The sequence below is a fragment of the Odontesthes bonariensis genome, chromosome 18 (genome assembly GCF_027942865.1).
Source record: "Odontesthes bonariensis isolate fOdoBon6 chromosome 18, fOdoBon6.hap1, whole genome shotgun sequence".
Classification (NCBI taxonomy): domain Eukaryota; kingdom Metazoa; phylum Chordata; class Actinopteri; order Atheriniformes; family Atherinopsidae; genus Odontesthes; species Odontesthes bonariensis.
The window spans coordinates 32,757,738-32,778,611 of record NC_134523.1 but is presented as its reverse complement, the minus strand read 5'-3'; the positions used below and the strand labels follow the sequence as shown (position 1 = coordinate 32,778,611).

The 20,874-nt window shown below is 43.0% G+C and overlaps 2 protein-coding genes across 3 annotated transcripts in view; one reads left to right on the top strand and one right to left on the bottom strand.

Annotated features, from left to right (window-relative positions):
• Nucleotides 1-1,075: 1,075 nt before the first annotated feature.
• Nucleotides 1,076-6,731, top strand: tac1 (tachykinin precursor 1). 2 transcript variants are annotated; one of them, XM_075449056.1, is made up of 5 exons: nt 1,076-1,411; nt 2,964-3,066; nt 3,162-3,185; nt 6,047-6,103; nt 6,183-6,731. In XM_075449056.1, the coding sequence occupies exons 1-5, from the start codon at nt 1,295-1,297 to the stop codon at nt 6,251-6,253; spliced, it is 372 nt and encodes a 123-aa protein (XP_075305171.1). In that variant the 5' UTR covers nt 1,076-1,294; the 3' UTR covers nt 6,254-6,731. The 2 variants fall into 2 exon arrangements, with proteins under 2 accessions (XP_075305171.1, XP_075305172.1); XM_075449057.1 differs by having other exon boundaries at nt 1,081-1,411; nt 6,207-6,731.
• asns (asparagine synthetase) overlaps nt 5,588-20,874 on the bottom strand; it is a 30,889-nt gene continuing 15,602 nt past the window's right edge. Inside the window, exons 6-12 of the mRNA XM_075449055.1 lie at nt 19,056-19,183; nt 18,815-18,941; nt 14,804-14,910; nt 13,507-13,607; nt 10,933-11,014; nt 10,692-10,847; nt 5,588-9,044 (exon numbers count right to left, since the gene is read on the bottom strand). Coding sequence (XP_075305170.1) covers nt 8,835-9,044; nt 10,692-10,847; nt 10,933-11,014; nt 13,507-13,607; nt 14,804-14,910; nt 18,815-18,941; nt 19,056-19,183 — 911 coding nt within the window. The 3' untranslated portion in view covers nt 5,588-8,834. The remainder of the gene's footprint in view (nt 9,045-10,691; nt 10,848-10,932; nt 11,015-13,506; nt 13,608-14,803; nt 14,911-18,814; nt 18,942-19,055; nt 19,184-20,874) is intronic.

Genomic DNA, 20,874 nt, shown 5'->3' with positions numbered 1-20,874 from the left:
TCCAAACAAGCCAGTATAGAATAAAACATTTTTATTCTCGACTTGCCTGAACAGAAGGACACGTTTACCTTTGTGTTATTTGCCAGATCACACAAAGGTAAATGAAATGAACCGATTGTTGCTGGAATAAATCAAATCAAATCAATAAAAACACGGTTTAAAGTGCGCAGTATACAGATGGACAAAGTCTTCTGTGGTTAAGAGCTGTGGACTTTTAATGAGCACAACTTTTAAGCTTCACTTAATTACATCATCTGGTGCTGACGTCAGTCGTACGTTACCCCCCCCCCCCCCCCCCCCCCCGCATCACGCATCTGTCCCACATGCGCTTCATGATGTGTGCTAAAAGTAAAGCCTTAGCTTTCTTCTGAAATGTTCCAGAAATATAATCACCACCACAAAAGCAGTGTCCAAAAGATTTCTAGGACATGTTTGTAACTGTCACGAGCATTTTGTTGTGAGAAAAGGGCATCAGGAGCCACCTGGTTCTTATTCTTCCACATAAACATCTTAAAGGAAACAAATGAGAGAAAAGCAAGAATTCCAAAGTAGATGTAAAATTCAATCTTTAGAAGCTATTTAAAAAAAGAAACCAAATTCAGAGGCACAAGGCCCACCAGATAAAGTTCTATGATGATTATACTATAATCATCATAGAACTTAATATAACTATGATTATTATCTATATGAACGAATTGGATTATTTTATGAATAATTATGATTACAATTAATTGAATTCCAATTGGCTTGAATTGGACTTTATTATCTAAGTGCCTTGAGATGACATTTTGTTGTATTTGGCGCTAAATAAATAAAATTGAATTGAACTGAATTATACATCAGATGATGAATGAATTCTCAGTAGCAGCAGCCTGTGCGCTTTTCATATATAATCTGTTGGCAGGATTTATGATTTATAATGTTGCTTCTCATAATGTGAAATATATCCAGTAACGCACACACCTATGACGTCACTGCTTTGACTTTTATCATGTTGCATGTAACTGTAACCAAGTAATCTCACTACTACGACTACGTTACCAAGCAACGCAGCTCAGGATGCTATATAGGGGCGCGTGAGAGACTCTCTGTGACAGGACAGCGCGCGAGGCAAGAAGTTGCTGCAGAGGCTGAGCGCGTGGAGAGCTTTGGGGACAGAAGCAGGAGCCACACGCGCGCTATGGACTAAGGAGCAGCGCGCGCACAGAATCTCAGACCTGTTGTTTACCAGTTTTTGTTAGGCTGAGGTTTAGGGTTTTACTTCAGAGTTATCGCGACCACAAACATCCTCAGCATGAAGTTTCTGCTGTTGCCACTTTTAATGGCTCTTCTCGCCGTCGCCCAAGTTTTCTGTGAAGATGACGACCCAAAAGAGGGAAGTGACTACTGGCCGAGCAGTCACCAAATCCAGGTAAATACGGTCCAGTTATATTAGTTATACAGGTAACTGCTCCTTTCTAAGATCCCTCCGTCCGTGCTTCTGTTTGGACGTTCATTTCATTTTTCATGAAACAAAGGCTTATCTGGGGCTTACATTTGGTAGAATGAAATAAAGGAAGTGAATGAGATAAAACTGGATATATTTAAGAAGTACACATTTCTCTAGATGAAGTAGCCTGTTAGACCTGCATGTTTTCCTTTAAGTTCAATCCCAAATAATCAGTTCTGCCTATTTTCTAAACGCAGTTTTTTTCCTTCTTTTTAAATGTTCAGTTTTTAAAGTACACAATTGAATTGGACTTTATTATCTAAGTGCCTTGAGATGACATTTGTTGTATTTGGCGCTATATAAATAAAAATGAATTGAATTGAAATCTATTTCCCTGACTGGGAGAAGAAGCTGTCAGATTCACTCTGCAGGGGCAGGGGCGTTGCTACAGGGGCTGGGGGGGCACTGCCCCCCCTGAGAAATGCCCTGTCCATCCAAAGAAAACTGGCCAGAAAAAAGGCCACGATTTATTATCTCTGTTTGTGTCTTGTATTGATAGAATAAATGCAGGTGGTGATTTTAAAAAAGCATATATCTGCAAAGTTTATAGCTTTATTAATTTTTTTTGTTGTAATGGTGCGTTTGCATGCATCATACAAGTTCTACATTTCTTTCCAAAAAAAAAAAAAAACTTCATAAAAAAATTCCACACTGCTAACAAAATTGACGGTCATGATTTATGCTAGTGTGACCATATTTTCATTACCGAATTGAATTATTATTATTATTATTATTATGCTTGAAGTTGTAGTAGTGGTTTTCCACCGATTTTTTTTCAGGTATTGTTTTCTGCCCCCCCAGATGAGCTAACTGCCCCCCCACATGCCATTCTGGTCACACCTCTGTGCAGGGGAATGGCTTCAAGCCTTCCAGTCTGTAGGCGGCAGCCACAAACCAATCTAGTCCCCAAGGTTAATTTTTTTCATTAATATCTCAGAATATACAGGTAACTTGAAAGAAAAGGTATTGAAAACATCTGAGACCAAGCTGAGATGGCACCGGCTCATGGAAAATAGGGCATTGCAACATTGGAGTTTTGCAGCAGTCAGAGCAGCCAACCAAAGAGATTTAAGGAAAAAGACTAAGTGTGCAACATACTTTTGTCCAGCGCGCTCCATTGACATGAAAAGCACGTCCTATGTTTGACATTGTGGACTGGAAACGTGCCAGAGCACTCCTTCAGTGTCCTTAACTGCAGGCTGGTGCCATCTTGCAGATGAATGAACCTACAGTGAATCATTAGAACTGAGCATGTAAGCCATTAGTGGCCCCCAGGTCCACATCGCAGTCAGACTAATGCGTTCTACAATACATCTCTGTATTGTAGAACGCATTAGTTGGAAGTTTGGGGCTGTTTCCTCTTTGGTTTTGAGGAAAGTGTAAGAATGGAAATGTTTGATATGACGGATGTGTTTAGACCCCCCCCCTACTTAGTGTCTACCTGAAGATTTCATTGAGATTTTCCTCCACTCAGGACGGCTGGCTATCCAACGACCCATTCAGACAATTCCTCCTGAGGATGACGAGAAAGCCGAGGCCGCATCAGTTCATTGGTCTGATGGGGAAGCGCTCTATGGGTGAGGGAGTTTCTTCTCATGGCTACAGTTATTCTCTCCTGCTGTGCTGTTGCTGAGCTAACCACGCCTTTACGTTTCACCTTGTGTTCCCACAGCAAACGCACAGATCACCCGCAAACGTAAGTCACATCTGTTGTGTCTTTCTTTTCTGCGTTAAACTCCGTAAAGAGAAACCAAATCGCTGGTGCAGCTATAAAAGAACGGAGGGTGGAATCTGATTGGCGTTCCTCAGGAAAAAGTTGTCAGCTACTTCCTGCCAGAGTCATTTGGATGAGAAAGATCATCTCTTAAGTGCTTTGCTTGTTTCATATTTGATGATTTCTCCCGTATTTCATGGAAGTCTATGAGCCGTCCTCACACTTTATCCTTTTACTGACTTAACAGCAATAATACATTTAGTTTAAAGTCAAAGGCATGCAATCAGTCTGTGAGAACAGATTCAGGGTAAGCTGTAAGAACGGTAGGATGTAAACTCCTGTAAAATAAAGAGGACACGTCACCGCTAGTGACAACTGACCCGCGTCGTTGGCTTAAAATGATCCCACTGAAAGTCCGCTAAATGATCCAAAAAAGTCTCGTCACGAGGCGCAAAACTGTACTGTGAACATCCAATGAACATGCAGATCCGTATTCGTGAAGCCCGGGCAAACTTGATGTTGTATAAGATAGATTTCAAATGATATCAAAGGTATCCATCCATCCATCCATCCATTTTCTATACCCGCTGAATCCGTCGGTGGGGGGGCTGGAGCCTATCCCAGTGGTCATCGGGCGAGAGGCGGGGTACACCCGGGACAGGCCGCCAGTCCATCACAGATATTATTATATTAACCTTGTAGCACCGAAGCATATGAATAATCATTGAAAAAAATCATTTTGGCTCTTCTTGCATCTTTTTGGGTGGGAATAAACCAATATTCTTGGAATTTTTGGAATTGGGCTATTTTTGATCATTTTAGGCAATGCTGCATATTTGCAACTGTGGGCTTTCCTCATTAATTTTGTAATAATACAATTTGGAGATCTGAGCTCCCATTAGCGCTGTGAAAGGTGGACAAAGCAGACCACACCAAACGAGAGCAGAACCAACTAGAACAGACCACCGCAAAGCAGAGTGTAATCACTGAGCCAAGAAAATGTAATGTAAAAAAATATTACACATGAATGTAAATAATGTATGTAAATTTAAAAAATCAAATAATGTAAATAAATAAAAATATAATGTAAATAAATAAAAAGCTTGTTGGAAATCTGCAACTGTGGGTGCTACAAGGTTAAATTAAAGGTAGTGCAATACAAGCATGGAGGAAGCAGGTGTTAGAGGAAGGGCACTGAATGCTCTACAGACACCAACCGGCCCCCTCTACAAGAGAAGTGGATCAGATATTCAATGTCCCACAGTGAGGTTAAAAGCAAAGTCTCCCATATTTCGTCCTGCGTGTAACCACCTGAACACAGTCTCTATTTCAGTGGTGCAGGCAGAGCGGGCAAGAGACAAACAATCACACAGGGCTTGATTAACTGATGCTCTATTTTTATTTATTTTTTCTATCGTAAACATTACAAAATGAAATTCTTTTGAACACTAATTTGCCAATTCCGACGGTAGTCAAACGCACATGCCTGGGTGAGACGAAAAGGGAAGAGATAAAAGGCCCAGAGGATTTTCCCCTTGCTTTTTTTTTTAAATGGTCACCCATTCAGTGATGCAACAGAGCGCAGCACGACTGAGCATACGGCTAATTTATTCCTCTCATGCAGGCATGACTGTGTCACTCATGATTATGGAGAGGGACAGTGCTGGGATAAACGCCACAAGGACACACGAGAGTAAAATTGGATTGTTTACGCTGGTGATGGATGGCGGGAGCTGTGCATTTCCCCCTTCACTTCAGAGGATGCTCCCTACACTTACAGGAGAGATAAAGAATGAAATCTAAGTTATTTCTGCACTTTTGAGTGACAAGGCAGTTTTTACAGTTAATGCGACTAGGGATTTTATGTCAAAATAATATAGTATTCTCTTAAGGCTGTCTGTAGTTTTACAACATGGCTACCAGCAACCCCCCCTCATGATTCTATTACAGGCCATTAGTGTGATTGACAGGAGCCCCCCATCAGTCTGCTGTGCAGCTGTTCGTCACATTTACATCTGTGCAAACTGACAGGTCCCAGTTTGGATCCCAGTCTGCTGAAAACAACACGGACACTGCGGAATGCCGTAAATGAAGGAGTTTACATCCTAAAACTGCACATTCTAAGGATTAAACTAGTCATTGGTAATGCTAGGAGCATTCAGCCCAAGCTGAGGGAGTTATTGATTGAGCTGATTTACTCGATTCAGATCCCGAAGCGCCTGCGTTAGAGAGGATATTTCTTTTTTTTTACAAAAGACTTCTGTCTCGCTGTCTCAATATCAAATCAAATCAAATCAAATTTATTTGTATAGCACATTTCATGTACAAAACAATTCAAAGTGCTTTACATAAAATAATAGCATTGCAGCAGGGAGTGGAAGAAGCATTAAAAATACATAAAAGAACATAAAGAGAAACAAATAAAATCATTTAAATGAATTTAAAAACAAGCAACAGTCAAGATAAGTTAAAGGATATCGTGCAGATTTCATGCATAGACACATGAGAACAGAAATGTTTTTAACCTGGATTTAAAAATGTCTCCATTTGGTGAAAGTTTAATCTCCACTGGCAGTTTGTTCCACTTGTTTGCAGCATAACAGCTAAATGCTGCTTCTCCATGTTTAGTCTGGACTCTGGACTGGACCAGCTGACCTGAGTCCTTGGATCTAAGAGCTCTGCTGGCTTTATATTCTCTGAACATATATTCAATATGTGCTAGATTTATGAAAAACACCCAAATAAATCAATAAAATGAGAAGCAAAGTAAATAAAATATCAAATTGATCCTAATGGAATCTGAGCTTTTCTGCACTCTAAATCTAAATCTTTTTCCTTTGAAGGACATAAAATCAACTCGTTTGTTGGACTGATGGGAAAAAGAAGCCAAGAGGAGCCAGGTAAGTTCGCCTCTAGGAAATTCTGCTCCCGTTTTAGCTCAGCAGTCTTTACTTTACTGACAGCAAATGTGTTGTGAAGCATGTGCTTTCTTTCCCTCTGCAGATTCCTACGAATGGAGCACATTACAGACGTACGACAGGAGGCGCTGAGCAGCCATCGCCCGCCAGCTCCTCACCCGTTGGAGGGTTCCCATGCTTGTTTTGTTTTCTCTTAACTGTGTATAGCTGTTAGTTGAATAAACTGATTGTTTCCACATTGTAGTGATGTAGCCGTGCTCCACCTGTGCCAGTCTCTTTAGTCCCAGCAGAAGGTGCACTGATGAGGGAAACTGCTTCACTGTCAATGTTAAGTGGTTTCTGTGAGTGTTCTGCCATCTGCTGCGCCGCTAAGACCAAATGTTGTTGCAGGCTCTCAAAGCAAGGCCATACCCCGGGGTATGCTGAAAACTGCACTGCCAACTTCTCTGCATCGTGCCTCATGACTGTTTAATTGCATCTGTTCGTCCTACAAATCCAACACACTGGCACAGGTACTCGTCTTTTGGATTTTTAGAAGAGTTTGTCGTGTTCTCCGCCTGCACATATGGTGTAATAGTAATTGGACAGAAATTAAAATGATTTATAATTATTTTCTTTGACTGAATTTGTCTTTGTAATCCAGTAAAAGAAAATAGAAGTTGCTGTTTACAGAAAGCGCGAGGGGAGGGCACCCTCTGGTGGTGATCAAAGGTAACAACACATTTTATGTGCCAAGGGATGCATTTATTTCAGCAACGAGTACAGAGACAGACATGAAACACTTTTGCTCAGGAGAGGGCAACACTATTAAAATTAAAATAAAACGCAGCCAAATACAACAAACTTTCTTACAGTTGCATTAACATTTTAAAATGTGAAGTCAGTCCACACCATGAGATCCTAAAGATGTTCCTCATACAAGCTGCAGAGCATCAGACGGCAAGCCCCGACACCTCTTTGAAGTTAGAAGCTTGAACAGAAAAAAACCAAAACAGACATATATCTGAGGTCACCGCGACCTTTAGACCTGAGCTGTTCAAATATACCGTACACTTGCATGATGGAACCTCAGAAAGCAGCTGCAGTTAAGAATTAGCATTAGATTGTAAAGAAACACCAGCCTTTATGGGATCTGATCTTTTTAGAAGGATGGAGATGTTGAATGATGTGCCTTTGAAAATAGGATAAAATAAGTACATTAACAGAAAAGCCTGTGCAATGTTGGCCGGAAGGCAAACTTCTCACAGCTCTATGTGTTTACAGTCCTACTGATGTCAGATAAAGGATGCTGAGGCCTTTAATGCCACTGAACAGATCTCTGCCAGTTCTTTTGATTTCTTTTATTTTAACAGTGACAAGATTGCTGTTTCACTAAAGCTTCAAGTTGCTAACGACGCTCTGAGTGGATTTTTCTCCATCCTTCGATACTACAGTATCTACAGGTACCTTTACTGCCCCTCACAGAACACCGTAACAACAGCCACCGTGGCATCATATACCACAGACATGTACCCGTCTGACGGGGACATGGGCTCGCATTTACATGTCTGCATGCTACGCATCGACCTTCATGCAGGGCATGGGTGCCCGATAGCTAACGATTGATTTTTTCCACACAACTCGATGAAGAGTTTTTGTGCTGGAAAGCCGTTTCTTCTTCTGTACCATTTGTTTGGTATGTTTTGCTATTGGAACACGGTGTACCCTCCATACATGTAAACTGTGGGACTAAAGCCAGAAGAATGAGCTCCTCAAAGGCAAGTTCTATTAGTGAACAAATGAGTTTATGTGGAAACATGTATATCTTAGAAACCTTTTTCCTCCCACTGATCGTCATAAAAATCTCACCTTCGTTCATTTATTCAATTCCATTTTTACTTTACATCTTATTTCCTGTTACACTTAAATTCCATTTTAATGCATATTAACATTATATAATAAACTTTAAGTTTTTACATTTATCCCTTTTCTACTTTAGGTTGATGTAAAGCATTTTCTTTTAATATTTAATTATTTTTTGGGCTTTTATGCCCTTAATGGACAGGACAGTTCAAGAGAGACAGGAAGCAGGGAACAGAGAGGGGGGGAACAACATGCAGCAAAGGGCCGTCCGATGCGGGGCCAGCTGCAGCGAGGACTATGGGGCGCCTGCTGTACCCACTACGCCACCGACCATCCCAGAAAGCATTTTCAATGCATCCAAAAAAGGAAAAATATTTGTTTTATGCTAAAACAAATATTCTGCAGAATTTATCATAAAGGAAAACTAATAAAAAAAAAAAAAAAAAAACTGCCTCAAAATCCACCACCAGCTGCTTCAAAGCATGTTGTTTGATCTCTGCCTTTATTTCCCCAGGATGCCAGCCTCAGACATTTCATTACATGTGCCAAACTAAAGAATCAGAATTTATTTTATTTTTTTAACCCAAGTCTCTCGAGCTGCCATTTTCTCCACATCAGAAGTTAAAGGTGTGAATTGTGTGCTGCACACAAAGCAGACACACTTATGGACTTCCTCTGCAGCAGGTCCCACTAAATGAAATGCTGATGGGAAAATGCAACCCCCCCAACCCTAAAATCAAAGGCTGCAGCTGTGGAGCAACGTCCCAGCAATTCAAATACAAGTCCTCATTTCAAAGTGATCACTGAACAGAGCAAAGCTAAAGCTACGACACATTAAAGAGTGACGGACACACACAGCAGCTCCAGCCAATCACTGGTCTTTATCGGGTTTGTAGATGGACAGGGTCCGGGCTGAGGGGTCGGAGGCATTGATCCATTTTGGCATCCAGTAATGGGAGAGCCACTTGGCGCGGCCTGGGTAATGCTTTTCAAACACCTGTCTGAAGTAGTAGGCTTCTTTGGTGGCTGGAGGGTTGTGAGGGAATGTCTTCTGAGCCTTCTCCATCTGGTCATCGTTCACCTGAGACACAGGAAAAGCTTAAACACCGTTTGAAATGGCAAGGACTTCTGGGTGTTGGAACAGAAAGGGTTTCTCCTGCAGGAAAAGTACTTTAATGGGCAACTAAACAACTTACAAACTACTCTCTGTAAACATACACACAGCTGGGGTGGCTGTAGTTATGCCTGAGCATATAAAAACACCTACAACCACCTGATCATTTTCAGTAGATATTAATATTAAAATAATCTAAGATTGGATTCTGTAATACAAAGGGGAACATACTTTTTTTTTAACTCACTGAATGGTAATCCTGTCTGAATGGAACAAAGATTTAGTGATAACTGAGCAGAACTCTACAGCTACAGGTGGACCCAACAGTGGCACATTAACTGGGTCTCTGCTTCCATTGTTGATACCCATTTAGAACATGTGAATGGAAAGGATACATAAATAAATGTGTGTGTGTGTGTGTGTGTGTGTGTGTGTGTGTGTGTGTGTGTGTGTGTGTGTGTGTGTGTGTGTGAGAGAAACAGTAATGAGAAAAAAATGTTTATGTTCGCAGGGATTAAAAAAAACATTTTGACTTTTGATTCTTCTCAGGACAACGACTGGCTCTACTAAGTTACAAACACTAACAATGTGACTTACACTGCCTGGTATACACCACTATACTATACTACACTGCCTGGTATACACCACTATACTATACTACACTGCCTGGTATACACCACTATACTATACTACACTGCCTGGTATACACCACTATACTATACTACACTGCCTGGTATACACCACTATACTATACTACACTGCCTGGTATACACCACTATACTATACTACACTGCCTGGTATACACCACTATACTATACTACACTGCCTGGTATACACCACTATACTATACTACACTGCCTGGTATACACCACTATACTATACTACACTGCCTGGTATACACCACTATACTATACCATACTGCCTGGTATACACCACTATACTATACTACACTGCCTGGTATACACCACTATACTATACTACACTGCCTGGTATACACCACTATACTATACTATACTGCCTGGTATACACCACTATACTATACTATACTGCCTGGTATACACCACTATACTATACTACACTGCCTGGTATACACCACTATACTATACTATACTGCCTGGTATACACCACTATACTATACTACACTGCCTGGTATACACCACTATACTATACTACACTGCCTGGTATACACCACTATACTATACTACACTGCCTGGTATACACCACTATACTATACTACACTGCCTGGTATACACCACTATACTATACTACACTGCCTGGTATACACCACTATACTATTTTATACTGCCTGGTATACACCACTATACTATACTACACTGCCTGGTATACACCACTATACTATACTATACTACACTGCCTGGTATACACCACTATACTATACTATACTGCCTGGTATACACCACTATACTATACTACACAAGAGCTGTTTCAGATGGCGAATTCTTTGTTTTCCGATGTCCTAATAGCCAATGTGAATTCCTTCCTGCTTTGCCAAACTGACGGCACAGTGATAATGAGAGTAAATGGAGCAAAAAAAAAAAAACGCCTGCCGGGGAAAAGGTGCCCCCTGAAAACAACACACATTAAAAGACTTACCACAGACTCCAGATGCTCCTGCAGGCAGGTGTACCAGGACTTCTTCACAGACATCATCCCATCACTGAAGGCCTCTTTGCGTCTCCACAGGATCTCCTCAGGGATCAAGTTGAGACCCTTGAAGGAGTCCCTCAGAAGGTGCTTTTCCACTCCATCCTGTTTCAGAGAACACAGGAATCAATGCTCCACCACTCAGGGCGAGATGAGCCAATGACAACACAGACTGCACAGATGAACTGACCTTAGGGATTCTCATCTCCTCAGGTAGGGAGAGGTAATACGCTGTAAATCTGTGGTCCAAGAAAGGCACTCTGAGCTCCAGACTGGAAAATAACAAGCAGAGACGAAAACACATTACAAAGTAATAACACACTCCATCCAGAATGTATTCATTAATCCGTTTTCCAGTCATCTGGACATATTCCTTTACAACAAAACCGGTGTTATGTTTTTATATTTTCATTCCTGTTGATACAAATAGGAACAATATTGATGCAGTGGGTTTTACTCAACAGACCAAAAGTTAACCACATTTTACTGTTTAAGCTCGTCCATCATGTTGCTGTTTACTACTTCATTTCCCTTTTTATAGTCAAAGTTAAGATGTTAGGGGCGCTAGCGTTTCTCTCCACAGTCGCCTCAGGCACGCTCAGGACGGGAGATTGGACCAAAAAAAAAAAAAGTTGCAGTGCAATCTGTTGGTTTCCTTAGCTAGGAAATTGTTTTTGAATTGGCTCTATATGAACGAATTGGATTATTTTATGAATAATTATGATTACAATTAATTGAATTCCAATTGGCTTGAATTGGACTTTATTATCTAAGTGCCTTGAGACATTTGTTGTATTTGGCGCTATATAAATAAAAATGAATTGAATTGAATTAGTGAGCTGGCGATGGAGTAATACCTGTTGTGTTGAGCTCTTGCCCAACTAAAAAAATACTATTTTAAAGTGCACTTTCTGCAGATTTGTTGGAAATTTCATTCATTAACGTAACCGAAACACCCCGGGGCACGGTTAAACTGTGCACCTAACTTCCATGGCGACCAAGCTCCGTAAATATGAATACGGCGGCCCTACAAGCGCTGGGCCCGAAGCCACCGCGGCTCGAGGTGGCAAGGATAGCGGTGAGAAGATGCGTCACAGCCAGAGTCAGAAATGGACCCGGGGGGCCTGAAAGCCGATATCATTTCCTCACGGAAAGCAGACATCTCCGTTATTATTAGGGCCGAGCTAAAGAATGCACTCACTGATGACTTCAACTTCGTTAAAAACGAGCTGAAAGAAGTCAAGTCTGAACTCGCTCACAGCACTGCGGCCATCCGCTCCAACATGGACAACATGAAGGCCGCCATCAGCGACATGGAGGGAGGTTCGTCAACTCGGTCGGGTGAGGTCTTAAAACTTAAACTTAAAACAGAGCTGGCTAATCTGAGGGAGAGGACATGGGGGGCCAAATGAGACTATGCAATGTTCGTATGGGGGGGTTGCGGAGGAGCCTGGCTCGCGCTCCACTGCTTCAGTCTCTGAACTACTAAAGGAGGGTCTGCGTTTGGACAAGGATAGTCTGGTTTATCCTCCTCACAATGGAAAACCGCCAGGCTGCATTCTTATCAGGACTGCATGGATGTACTGCGCCGAGCCAGAGAAGGAGGCCCGCTCCGGGACAAGGGAGACCCAGTGGCTATATTTCCAGACCACAACAAGGCCCGGGCCGCTTTCAACAACGTCAGGAACCTCCTCTGAGGTCGATAAGAGATCCGCTATGGGATTATGTTCCCAGCTCGACTCGGCATCTCCTACAACTTTGATAACAAACACTTCCTGCACCCGGAGAAGGCGATGGCCTACGTTAAGACTACCATTCCGGCAGCAGATGTTGTGAAGTGAGGACAGTGAGGTTTTGTCCTCGCCTCCTTTCTTTTGGATAGACACTAGGGTGTGGACGGTTTAAAAATCCCACTCAAAGACTATTTACTTATTTACCTTTTAGTTGTATATTCTTCATTTACATGCTGTTGCACCATCGTTCTCTTATACTACGGGGTGGGTACAAAAAATTTTGTCGATAATGTTTATTTTCATTTAATTTGTAATCCCACACCGATTGCTTAAAGATGAATGAGTTGCCAGTACACTACATGTCATGGTCCTCACACCAGAACTTGTTTTACTATTTGGTTATTTTCTTTGACTTAAAGGTCCAGGGTACAGACGATCCCTCAGTTGAGTAATATTGTGAATTGTGACTTTCTTTGATTGTTTGTTTTTTTGGGGATTTTTATGCCTTTAATGGATAGGAAGGTTCAGAGAGACATAAAGCAGGGGGCAGAGAGAGGGGGAACAACATGCAGCAAAGGGCCGTCCGATACGGGACTCGAACCGGGGCCAGCTGCAGCGAGGACTGTACATACTTGTACATGGGGCGCCTGCTGAACCCACTATGCCACGGACCACTCCCCTATTGACATTTTTGTACATAGGTACATGCCCAGAGTCATATGTTTATTTATTAGTAGTAGTATTTACTTACTCTCATTTATTACATTTTTGATTTTTGATTTTATTGCATTTATTATTGATTTTTTTATTAACACCTTCTCTCGGATCCCTAACACGGATTCACATCACCTAATTCTAATTCTTTTGATTTTTTTTTTTGTCAAAAAATAAAGTTGAAAACTTGCTTTTTACATTTCCTCAGAGACCTGATTTCATGTTTTATGCTGGTTTCTAAACACAGAGTTCAAGTTGGTCTACAGGTTGAATTATTCAATGACGGCAGGGACCGGGAGCAGGTTGAGAAGTGTTACCCATGTGCAGCAGTGGTGCGATCAGCGCGGAGACCATCAAACAGGTAGATCTCCTTCAGGAGACGAACGCTGTCCTCTGCCGCTGCTTTGGGAGTTGGAGCCTGCAGGAAGAACACAGCTGTTATTATTAAAGCCCAGAATGCTCCCATTACCCGCGCAGTCAAGGAGTGCAAATGCTACCGCGGGATAAATTCACCAATGACCACGTGCTCAAATACATGCAATACTGCTGCAAAGTGAGAACTGTATCCACTGGAGGTCAGGTTTTTGGTTTCACTGCTACCATATTTCCACTTCTGTACGGCTTCGTAAAAAACTAACAAAAACCATGCTACAATGTGATTTAATGCCACAGAGACATGTTCTGTGTCTGAGCTTTAGTCTGAGCAGCACCGTCACCACATCCAGTGATCCGAACGATACTCATCAGTTCTGTTCACTTCTGTCCACACATCAGTACGGGACTGCTTCAAATGCAAAGGGTTTCACCCACAATGCTCCTTCTCTGCTGACCGGCCATCACACGGAGCTCGTATCAAACCGTGACACAAAGCCCCCGCTCACCTGCTTTACATCGGTTGCAATAAAAATATCCAACAGAAATATGTTCCTGAGAGAGCACAAGCACCAAGAGCTGACGGGCGAGTTTTAGAATAAAAAAGCAAACGTTTACAGTGAGACCAACAGGTGAATGCATGGTTTCCAAAGTCCCACAGTCATGCAGGGCAAGGATGTCCAACAGTAAATAAGAGATGGAAAGTTATGTTAAGGAATGCATGTTGTTCCCCTTTTTTCTGACTCCTGCTTCCTGTCTCTTTGAACTTTCCTATCCATTAAAGGCATAAAAAGCCCCAAAAAATAATATAAAAAAAAAAAAGAAAAGAAAAAAGGAAAGCCCCAACAACTTCCACTGCAGATGGAACTGTTGGGGCCGTGTGGCTCAGCATGGAGCTTCAGAGGGAAATGAAGTGTTGTTTTGCCGAGGCTGATGCGTAAAAAGGAGTGAGTTTAATGGACCTCTATGTGGAAGCTGAGCTCACCTTCAAGCTGATTCATTGTCAAAGAGATTTTTCTAGGAGAACCTGTACAAAAATGTTCGGTAGCCAAGGGACAGCTTCAGTGGTTATCTAAAACTATGCGGTAAATTACTGTAAAATGACTGTCTGAAGCTTTATTCATAAGATGCTTGTGTAAACAGTTCCCTTTTTATTGAAAATATGCAGCAAAAAAAGCAAAGCGTTATTCGAGCTTGAGTTGGACTGATTCGGTAAGATTGATGGGTTGGTGGAGCACTTGCCTTGTGGAAGTAAATGTATCCCTGAGTCAGCTCATCAGAACCCTCTCCAGAGAAGATCACCACACTGTCCGTCTTCTCTCTGATGTACTTTGATATCAAGTACATCCCTGGAGAGGAAGACAGACAGAAATACTGCTTCATATGACCGTCCCGAGCACAGAAAATAAGCAAATAAAACAGAGAGATGCATACAGTAAAGAGTCACGACGGGTGGCTCCGACTGTCCGAGTCCGCTGTAAAGTTACCGTGTGCAACCAGCGGACTGCTGTCCAGTTAATACCCCTTTAGTTCCCCCCAATCAAGCCTTTGGCCATGTTCCACTGGATTTAAGAGCAATTCAGACAAGCCACTCGGGAGGAAATGGAATGCAATGATGAAGCATATACATTTATGTCACATGAATGAGGCCGTCTGGATGCTGACACGTGCACACAGGCTTGGAAAGGAAGATGGCTTTTTCAGAATACTTTGCTTGCATCATTGTCGTTTCTCTAAAAGGTGAACTGCCTTTGAGTGCTCTGCAACAAACAGAAATGTGGGCATCAAGTTCTCATCTGACTTCAGTCTTCCCTTTAATGTGCTGCATGTTCAATTCAATTCAATTAATTTTTATTTATATAGCGCCAAATACAACAAATGTCATCTCAAGGCACTTAGATAGTAAGTCCAATTCAAGCCAATTGGAATTCAATTAATTAATAATAATCATAATTCATAAACATGTTCCAACATGTCTCACAGGAAAACAACGATGTTAGGACACTAAGCATCAAAAAGGTCCCAGATCAAATTCACCCTGACAAATCTTGTTCTTGGGCGGCCGGGCTGTGTTTACATGGATGTGAAAACCTCACCACAGATCACAGATCCCCGGTGGTCACCTGGACAACACCATCCACAACATCTTGAGGAAACCTTGGTCCTTCGATGTCTGCATCAAAACGTTTCATGTCTTCCACAAGTCTGTGGCGGAGTGTTCCGTCTGCTCTGCAGCAGCATCAGAGAGTCTCAGAAACTGAACAAACTGATGAAGAACAGCCGCTCTGTGTCGGGGACTGACCCCTCTGTGCCGGGGACTGACCCCTCTGTGCCGGGGGACTGACCGCTCTGTGTCGGGGACTGACCGCTCTGTGCCGGGGGACTGTCCGCTCTGTGCCCGGGGACTGACCGCTCTGTGCCGGGGACTGACCCCTCTGTGCCGGGGGACTGACCGCTCTGTGTCGGGGGACTGACCGCTCTGTGCCGGGGGACTGACCCCTCTGTGCCGGGGACTGACCGCTCTGTGCCGGGGGACTGTCCGCTCTGTGCCGGGGGACTGACCGCTCTGTGCCGGGGGACTGACCCCTCTGTGTCGGGGACTGACCGCTCTGTGCCGGGGGACTGTCCGCTCTGTGCCGGGGGACTGACCCCTCTGTGCCGGGGGACTGACCCCTCTGTGTCGGGGACTGACCGCTCTGTGCCGGGGGATTGTCCGCTCTGTGCCGGGGGACTGACCGCTCTGTGCCGGGGGACTGACCCCTCTGTGTCGGGGACTGACCGCTCTGTGTCGGGGACTGACCGCTCTGTGCCGGGGGACTGTCCGCTCTGTGCCGGGGGACTGACCCCTCTGTGTCGGGGACTGACCGCTCTGTGCCGGGGGACTGTCCGCTCTGTGCCGGGGGACTGACCCCTCTGTGCCGGGGGACTGTCCGCTCTGTGCCGGGGGACTGACCCCTCTGTGCCGGGGACTGACCGCTCTGTGCCGGGGGACTGACCGCTCTGTGCCGGGGGACTGACCCCTCTGTGTCGGGGACTGACCGCTCTGTGCCGGGGGACTGTCCGCTCTGTGCCGGGGGACTGACCGCTCTGTGCCGGGGACTGACCCCTGTGTCGGGGACTGTTCTGTGCCGACTTTAAAATGAACAACGCTGCACACGCTGGTTAACATAAAGAACAACACTGCCCATCCTCTTCAGAACACTGTGTTGAAACAACTCAATGTAATCAGCTTCTTCAGCTCCGATGCAGAAATGACAGATTTAGGAAGGTCCGTCCAGCCTGCAGCAATACGTGTTTATAATGAAAGCTTGCATTGATTGGAATGAAATACAGTGCCTTGCGAAAGTATTCGCTGAAAAAAAACTGAAAAGTGGGGCGTGCAATATTATTCGGCCCCTTTACTTTCAGTGCAGCAAACTCACTCCAGAAGTTCAGTGAGGATCTCTGAATGATCCAATGTTGTCCCAAATGACTGATGATGATAAACAGAATCCACCTGTGTGTAATCAGGTCTCCGTATGAATGCACCTGCTCTGTGATAGTCTCAGGGTTCTGTTCAAAGTGCAGAGAGCATCATGAAGACCAAGGAACACACCAAGCAGGTCCCAGATACGGTTGTGGAGAAGTTTAAAGCCGGATTTGGATACAAAAAGATTCCCCAAGCTTTAAACATCCCAAGGAGCACTGTGCAAGCAATCATATTGAAATGGAAGGAGTATCAGACCACTGCAATCTACCAAGACCCGGCCGTCCCTCTAAACTTTCATCTGGAACAAGGAGAAGACTGATCAGAGATGCAGCCCAGAGGCCCATGATCACTCTGGATGAACAGCAGAGATCTACAGCTGAGGTGGGAGAGTCTGTCCATAGGACAACAATCAGCCGTACACTGCACAAATCTGGCCTTTATGGAAAAGTGGCAAGAAGAAAGCCATTTCTCAAAGATATCCATAAAACGTCTTGTTTAAAGTTTGCCACAAGCCACCTGGGGGACACACCAAACATGTGGAAGAAGGTGCTCTGGTCAGATGAAACCAAAATCCAACTGTTTGGCCACAATGCAAAACGATATGTTTGGCGTAAAAGCAACACAGCTCATCACCCTGAACACACCATCCCCACTGTCAAACATGGTGGTGGCAGCATCATGGTTTGGGCCTGCTTTCCCTCAGCAGGGACAGGGAAGATGGTCAAAGTTGATGGGAAGATATATGGGGCCAAATACAGGACCATTCTGGAAGAAAACCTGTTGGAGTCTGCAAGAGACCTGAGACTGGGACGGAGATTTATCTTCCAACAAGACAATGATCCAAAACATAAAGCCAAATCTACAATGGAATGGTTCCCAAATAAACGTATCCAGGTGTTGGAATGGCCAAGTCAAAGTCCAGACCTGAATCCAATCCAGAATCTGTGGAAAGAGCTGAAGACTGCTGTTCACAAACGCTCTCATCCAACCTCACTGAGCTCCAGCTGTACAGCAGGAAGAATGGGCAAGAATTTCAGTCTCTGATGTGCCAAACTGATAGAGACATACCCCAAGCCACTTGCAGCTGTAATTGCAGCAAAAGGCAGCGCTACAAAGTATTAACGCAAGGGGGCCGAATAACATTGCACCCCCCACTTTTCAGTTTTTTTATTTGTTAAAAAAAGTTTGACACATCCAATAAATTTAATTCCACTTCATGCTTCTGTCCCACTTGTTGTTGATTCTTCACAAAAAATTAACATTTTATATCTTTATGTTTGAAGCGTGAAATGTGGCAAAAGGTTGAAAAGTTCAAGGGGGCCGAATACTTTCGCAAGGCACTGTAATTACCCTTTGGGGCAAATAAAGTAGAATTTCATTCCAGATCAATAGAGTTTTACTTTTCAGCATGACAACAACTTTTCTAAATTGTCTTTTTTCCCTATTTTTCTAGGTACCTAACTTATCGCACTTACTCTAGCACTAGTTCTGCTCTTAGCTGTTTGGTTTTGGAAGGAAATGCACTTATGATTTCTTGTGACCTGAAGTTCTTTTGATACCGATGTGGAACACACTTATTGTAAGTCGCTTTGGATAAAAGCGTCTGCAAAATGACCTTAATGTAATGTAATGTAATGTAATGTAATATAACAACTAAGCATCCAGGTGGAGAAACACAGCAGTGATTTAAGGGGAAACCTGTACATGTCCTGGATGGGCAGTCAAAGCCATTTCATGGATCACTTCATTCTGTGAATAAGAGTGAGCAAAGCTGTTCAACTTACCAACAGAGGCACGTATGGTGGTGATGTCATAGGTCTCCAGGTGGAAGATGACATCCTCGACGGCTTGGATCCCTTCTTCTGCGGTGAAGTTCACCTCGTGGTGTTCGCTGCCAATATGAGCTACCACCTGACAAAAGAGCACAGCCATTTACCAATAAAAACGCAACAAAATGCTTTTTACAGCCCACAGTAAACCCACACGGGTCTTCAAAGTCACCGGGACATAATGTGCAGGACTGACCGTGCGAGCAGCTAGGACATCGGGACTGTCATCCGATCCGATTGAAAATGTCTGAATGGGATATGGCAGCTTGTTCTCTTTTGCCAGTTTCACCAGCGTAGCAGCAACCAAACTGGAGTCCAGGCCACCTTGCAACATGAATAAGCACCACTTCAGAAATAAATAAGCTGTTGAAATAACTCTGAGCACAAACTTTTTCTGCCACCACAAAGGTAGATTACATGTTCAGGGAAATTTGTCAAGGGTTCAGATGGCCTTACGGCTAAAGTATATGTGTGAGCGAGCAATGGGAAAGGAGCACAGGAAAAATATCCTGTGCAGGCACACAGATCGTGTTTTGAGTGCACTCATAAATAAGAAACATAATTTAATATCAGTGGAAAATAAAAACATTTACAATCAAACTGAAGAAGCGTTTTCATCCAGCGTTCTCAGACAGAGAAGCTTCTTCCATCCTCATGTTGTTTGCTCGTACTTCTGGGATGTTGCAATCTAATTGGAGCCTGAAGCAGCCAATCAGAATGTATCGCCCCCAATTTGGTTCACTTTGTGCTACAATTGTAACAATGTGCACAGTTTGAGCGGAGCCACAATGAGACTCGCTGAGCGAAGAGTTTGTGAGGGCACCGAGTGATGCGGATCACTCCAAACATGCACAAGCACGTGTCTGTTATCAGCAGAATGGAGTCGTGTTTGCTCAACTACAAGTTCTGCCAGCTCGCATTTCATTTTCCCTCAAAATAGGATTTGTGTACTTGTACAATATACTTTTCTCATTGTTCGTTGAGGCACAAATATAAAATCATACACTGCTAGCTTGAATTTGATCTGATATAGCCAATATTTGTCTTGTGCATAAACTATGATACAGATGTTGTTGGCAGTTAACTTCTAGCTTGGCAGAAGCTCAGTTTGGGTTTACAATTTACACACCCAATTTTTAGAAAAAATAAGGACATTTTCTAAAATGAATCAAGACTGAAATCTTCTTCAGATGGACACTAAGTTAAGAAGCATGTTTACAGTTTTGTTACATCACAATTTCTTAAAATGACACTTTTTATTGCTTGGGAACTGAGGATAATTTTGCTGGAGGTTTGCAAGACGACTTTGTGTCCATTCTTGATGAATACAAGATTTCAGCAGCTCAACAGTTTGTGCTACATGTTTGGCTTTCCTATTCATAATGCAGCGGAGTTGATATTCAGCTTCCTGCTTCTGTAATACAGTTTCAGACTGGTTTGTAATGACGGTTTGTAACGCCGTGTTGTAATGACGGTTTGTAACGACGGTTTGTAAATGCCGTGTTGACTGCGAGCTTGAAGGACTCGACGATCCAATTGCAGTTGCAAACCTTGGTGTTTCAGCAGACTTCCTGTTTTCACAATACTGTAACTGCAACTGCTAAAAGACCGAATTTCTTTGCAATCCTGCTTCAAGAAATACTTTTTTTTTTTTTAAACTGATCAATTCTTTGAATTTTGGTACAGAAATCTGTTTCACCCAATCCTGACACCCACACCTGTCATTAGTTTGATCTGATTGGAGAATCCTCCAGAACTGTTACTTGTACATTCTATGAACCGTCTTACCAAGCCCGAACCGATTTTCTCAAATGTTTGGTGAAATCAAATAGTGGCGCAGATTAGGGATGGGCATTCGATGAAAATTTCTTCGTCGATCGTCGGGAGAATTAATGATTAATAATCGATTAATCATTAACATTTTTATATTAAAAAATAGCATAATTAGGCCCATCATGCCCTATACTCTTATATAGCAAAATAATACAAAAAAACAGTTTTTCTTCGAGGATGTT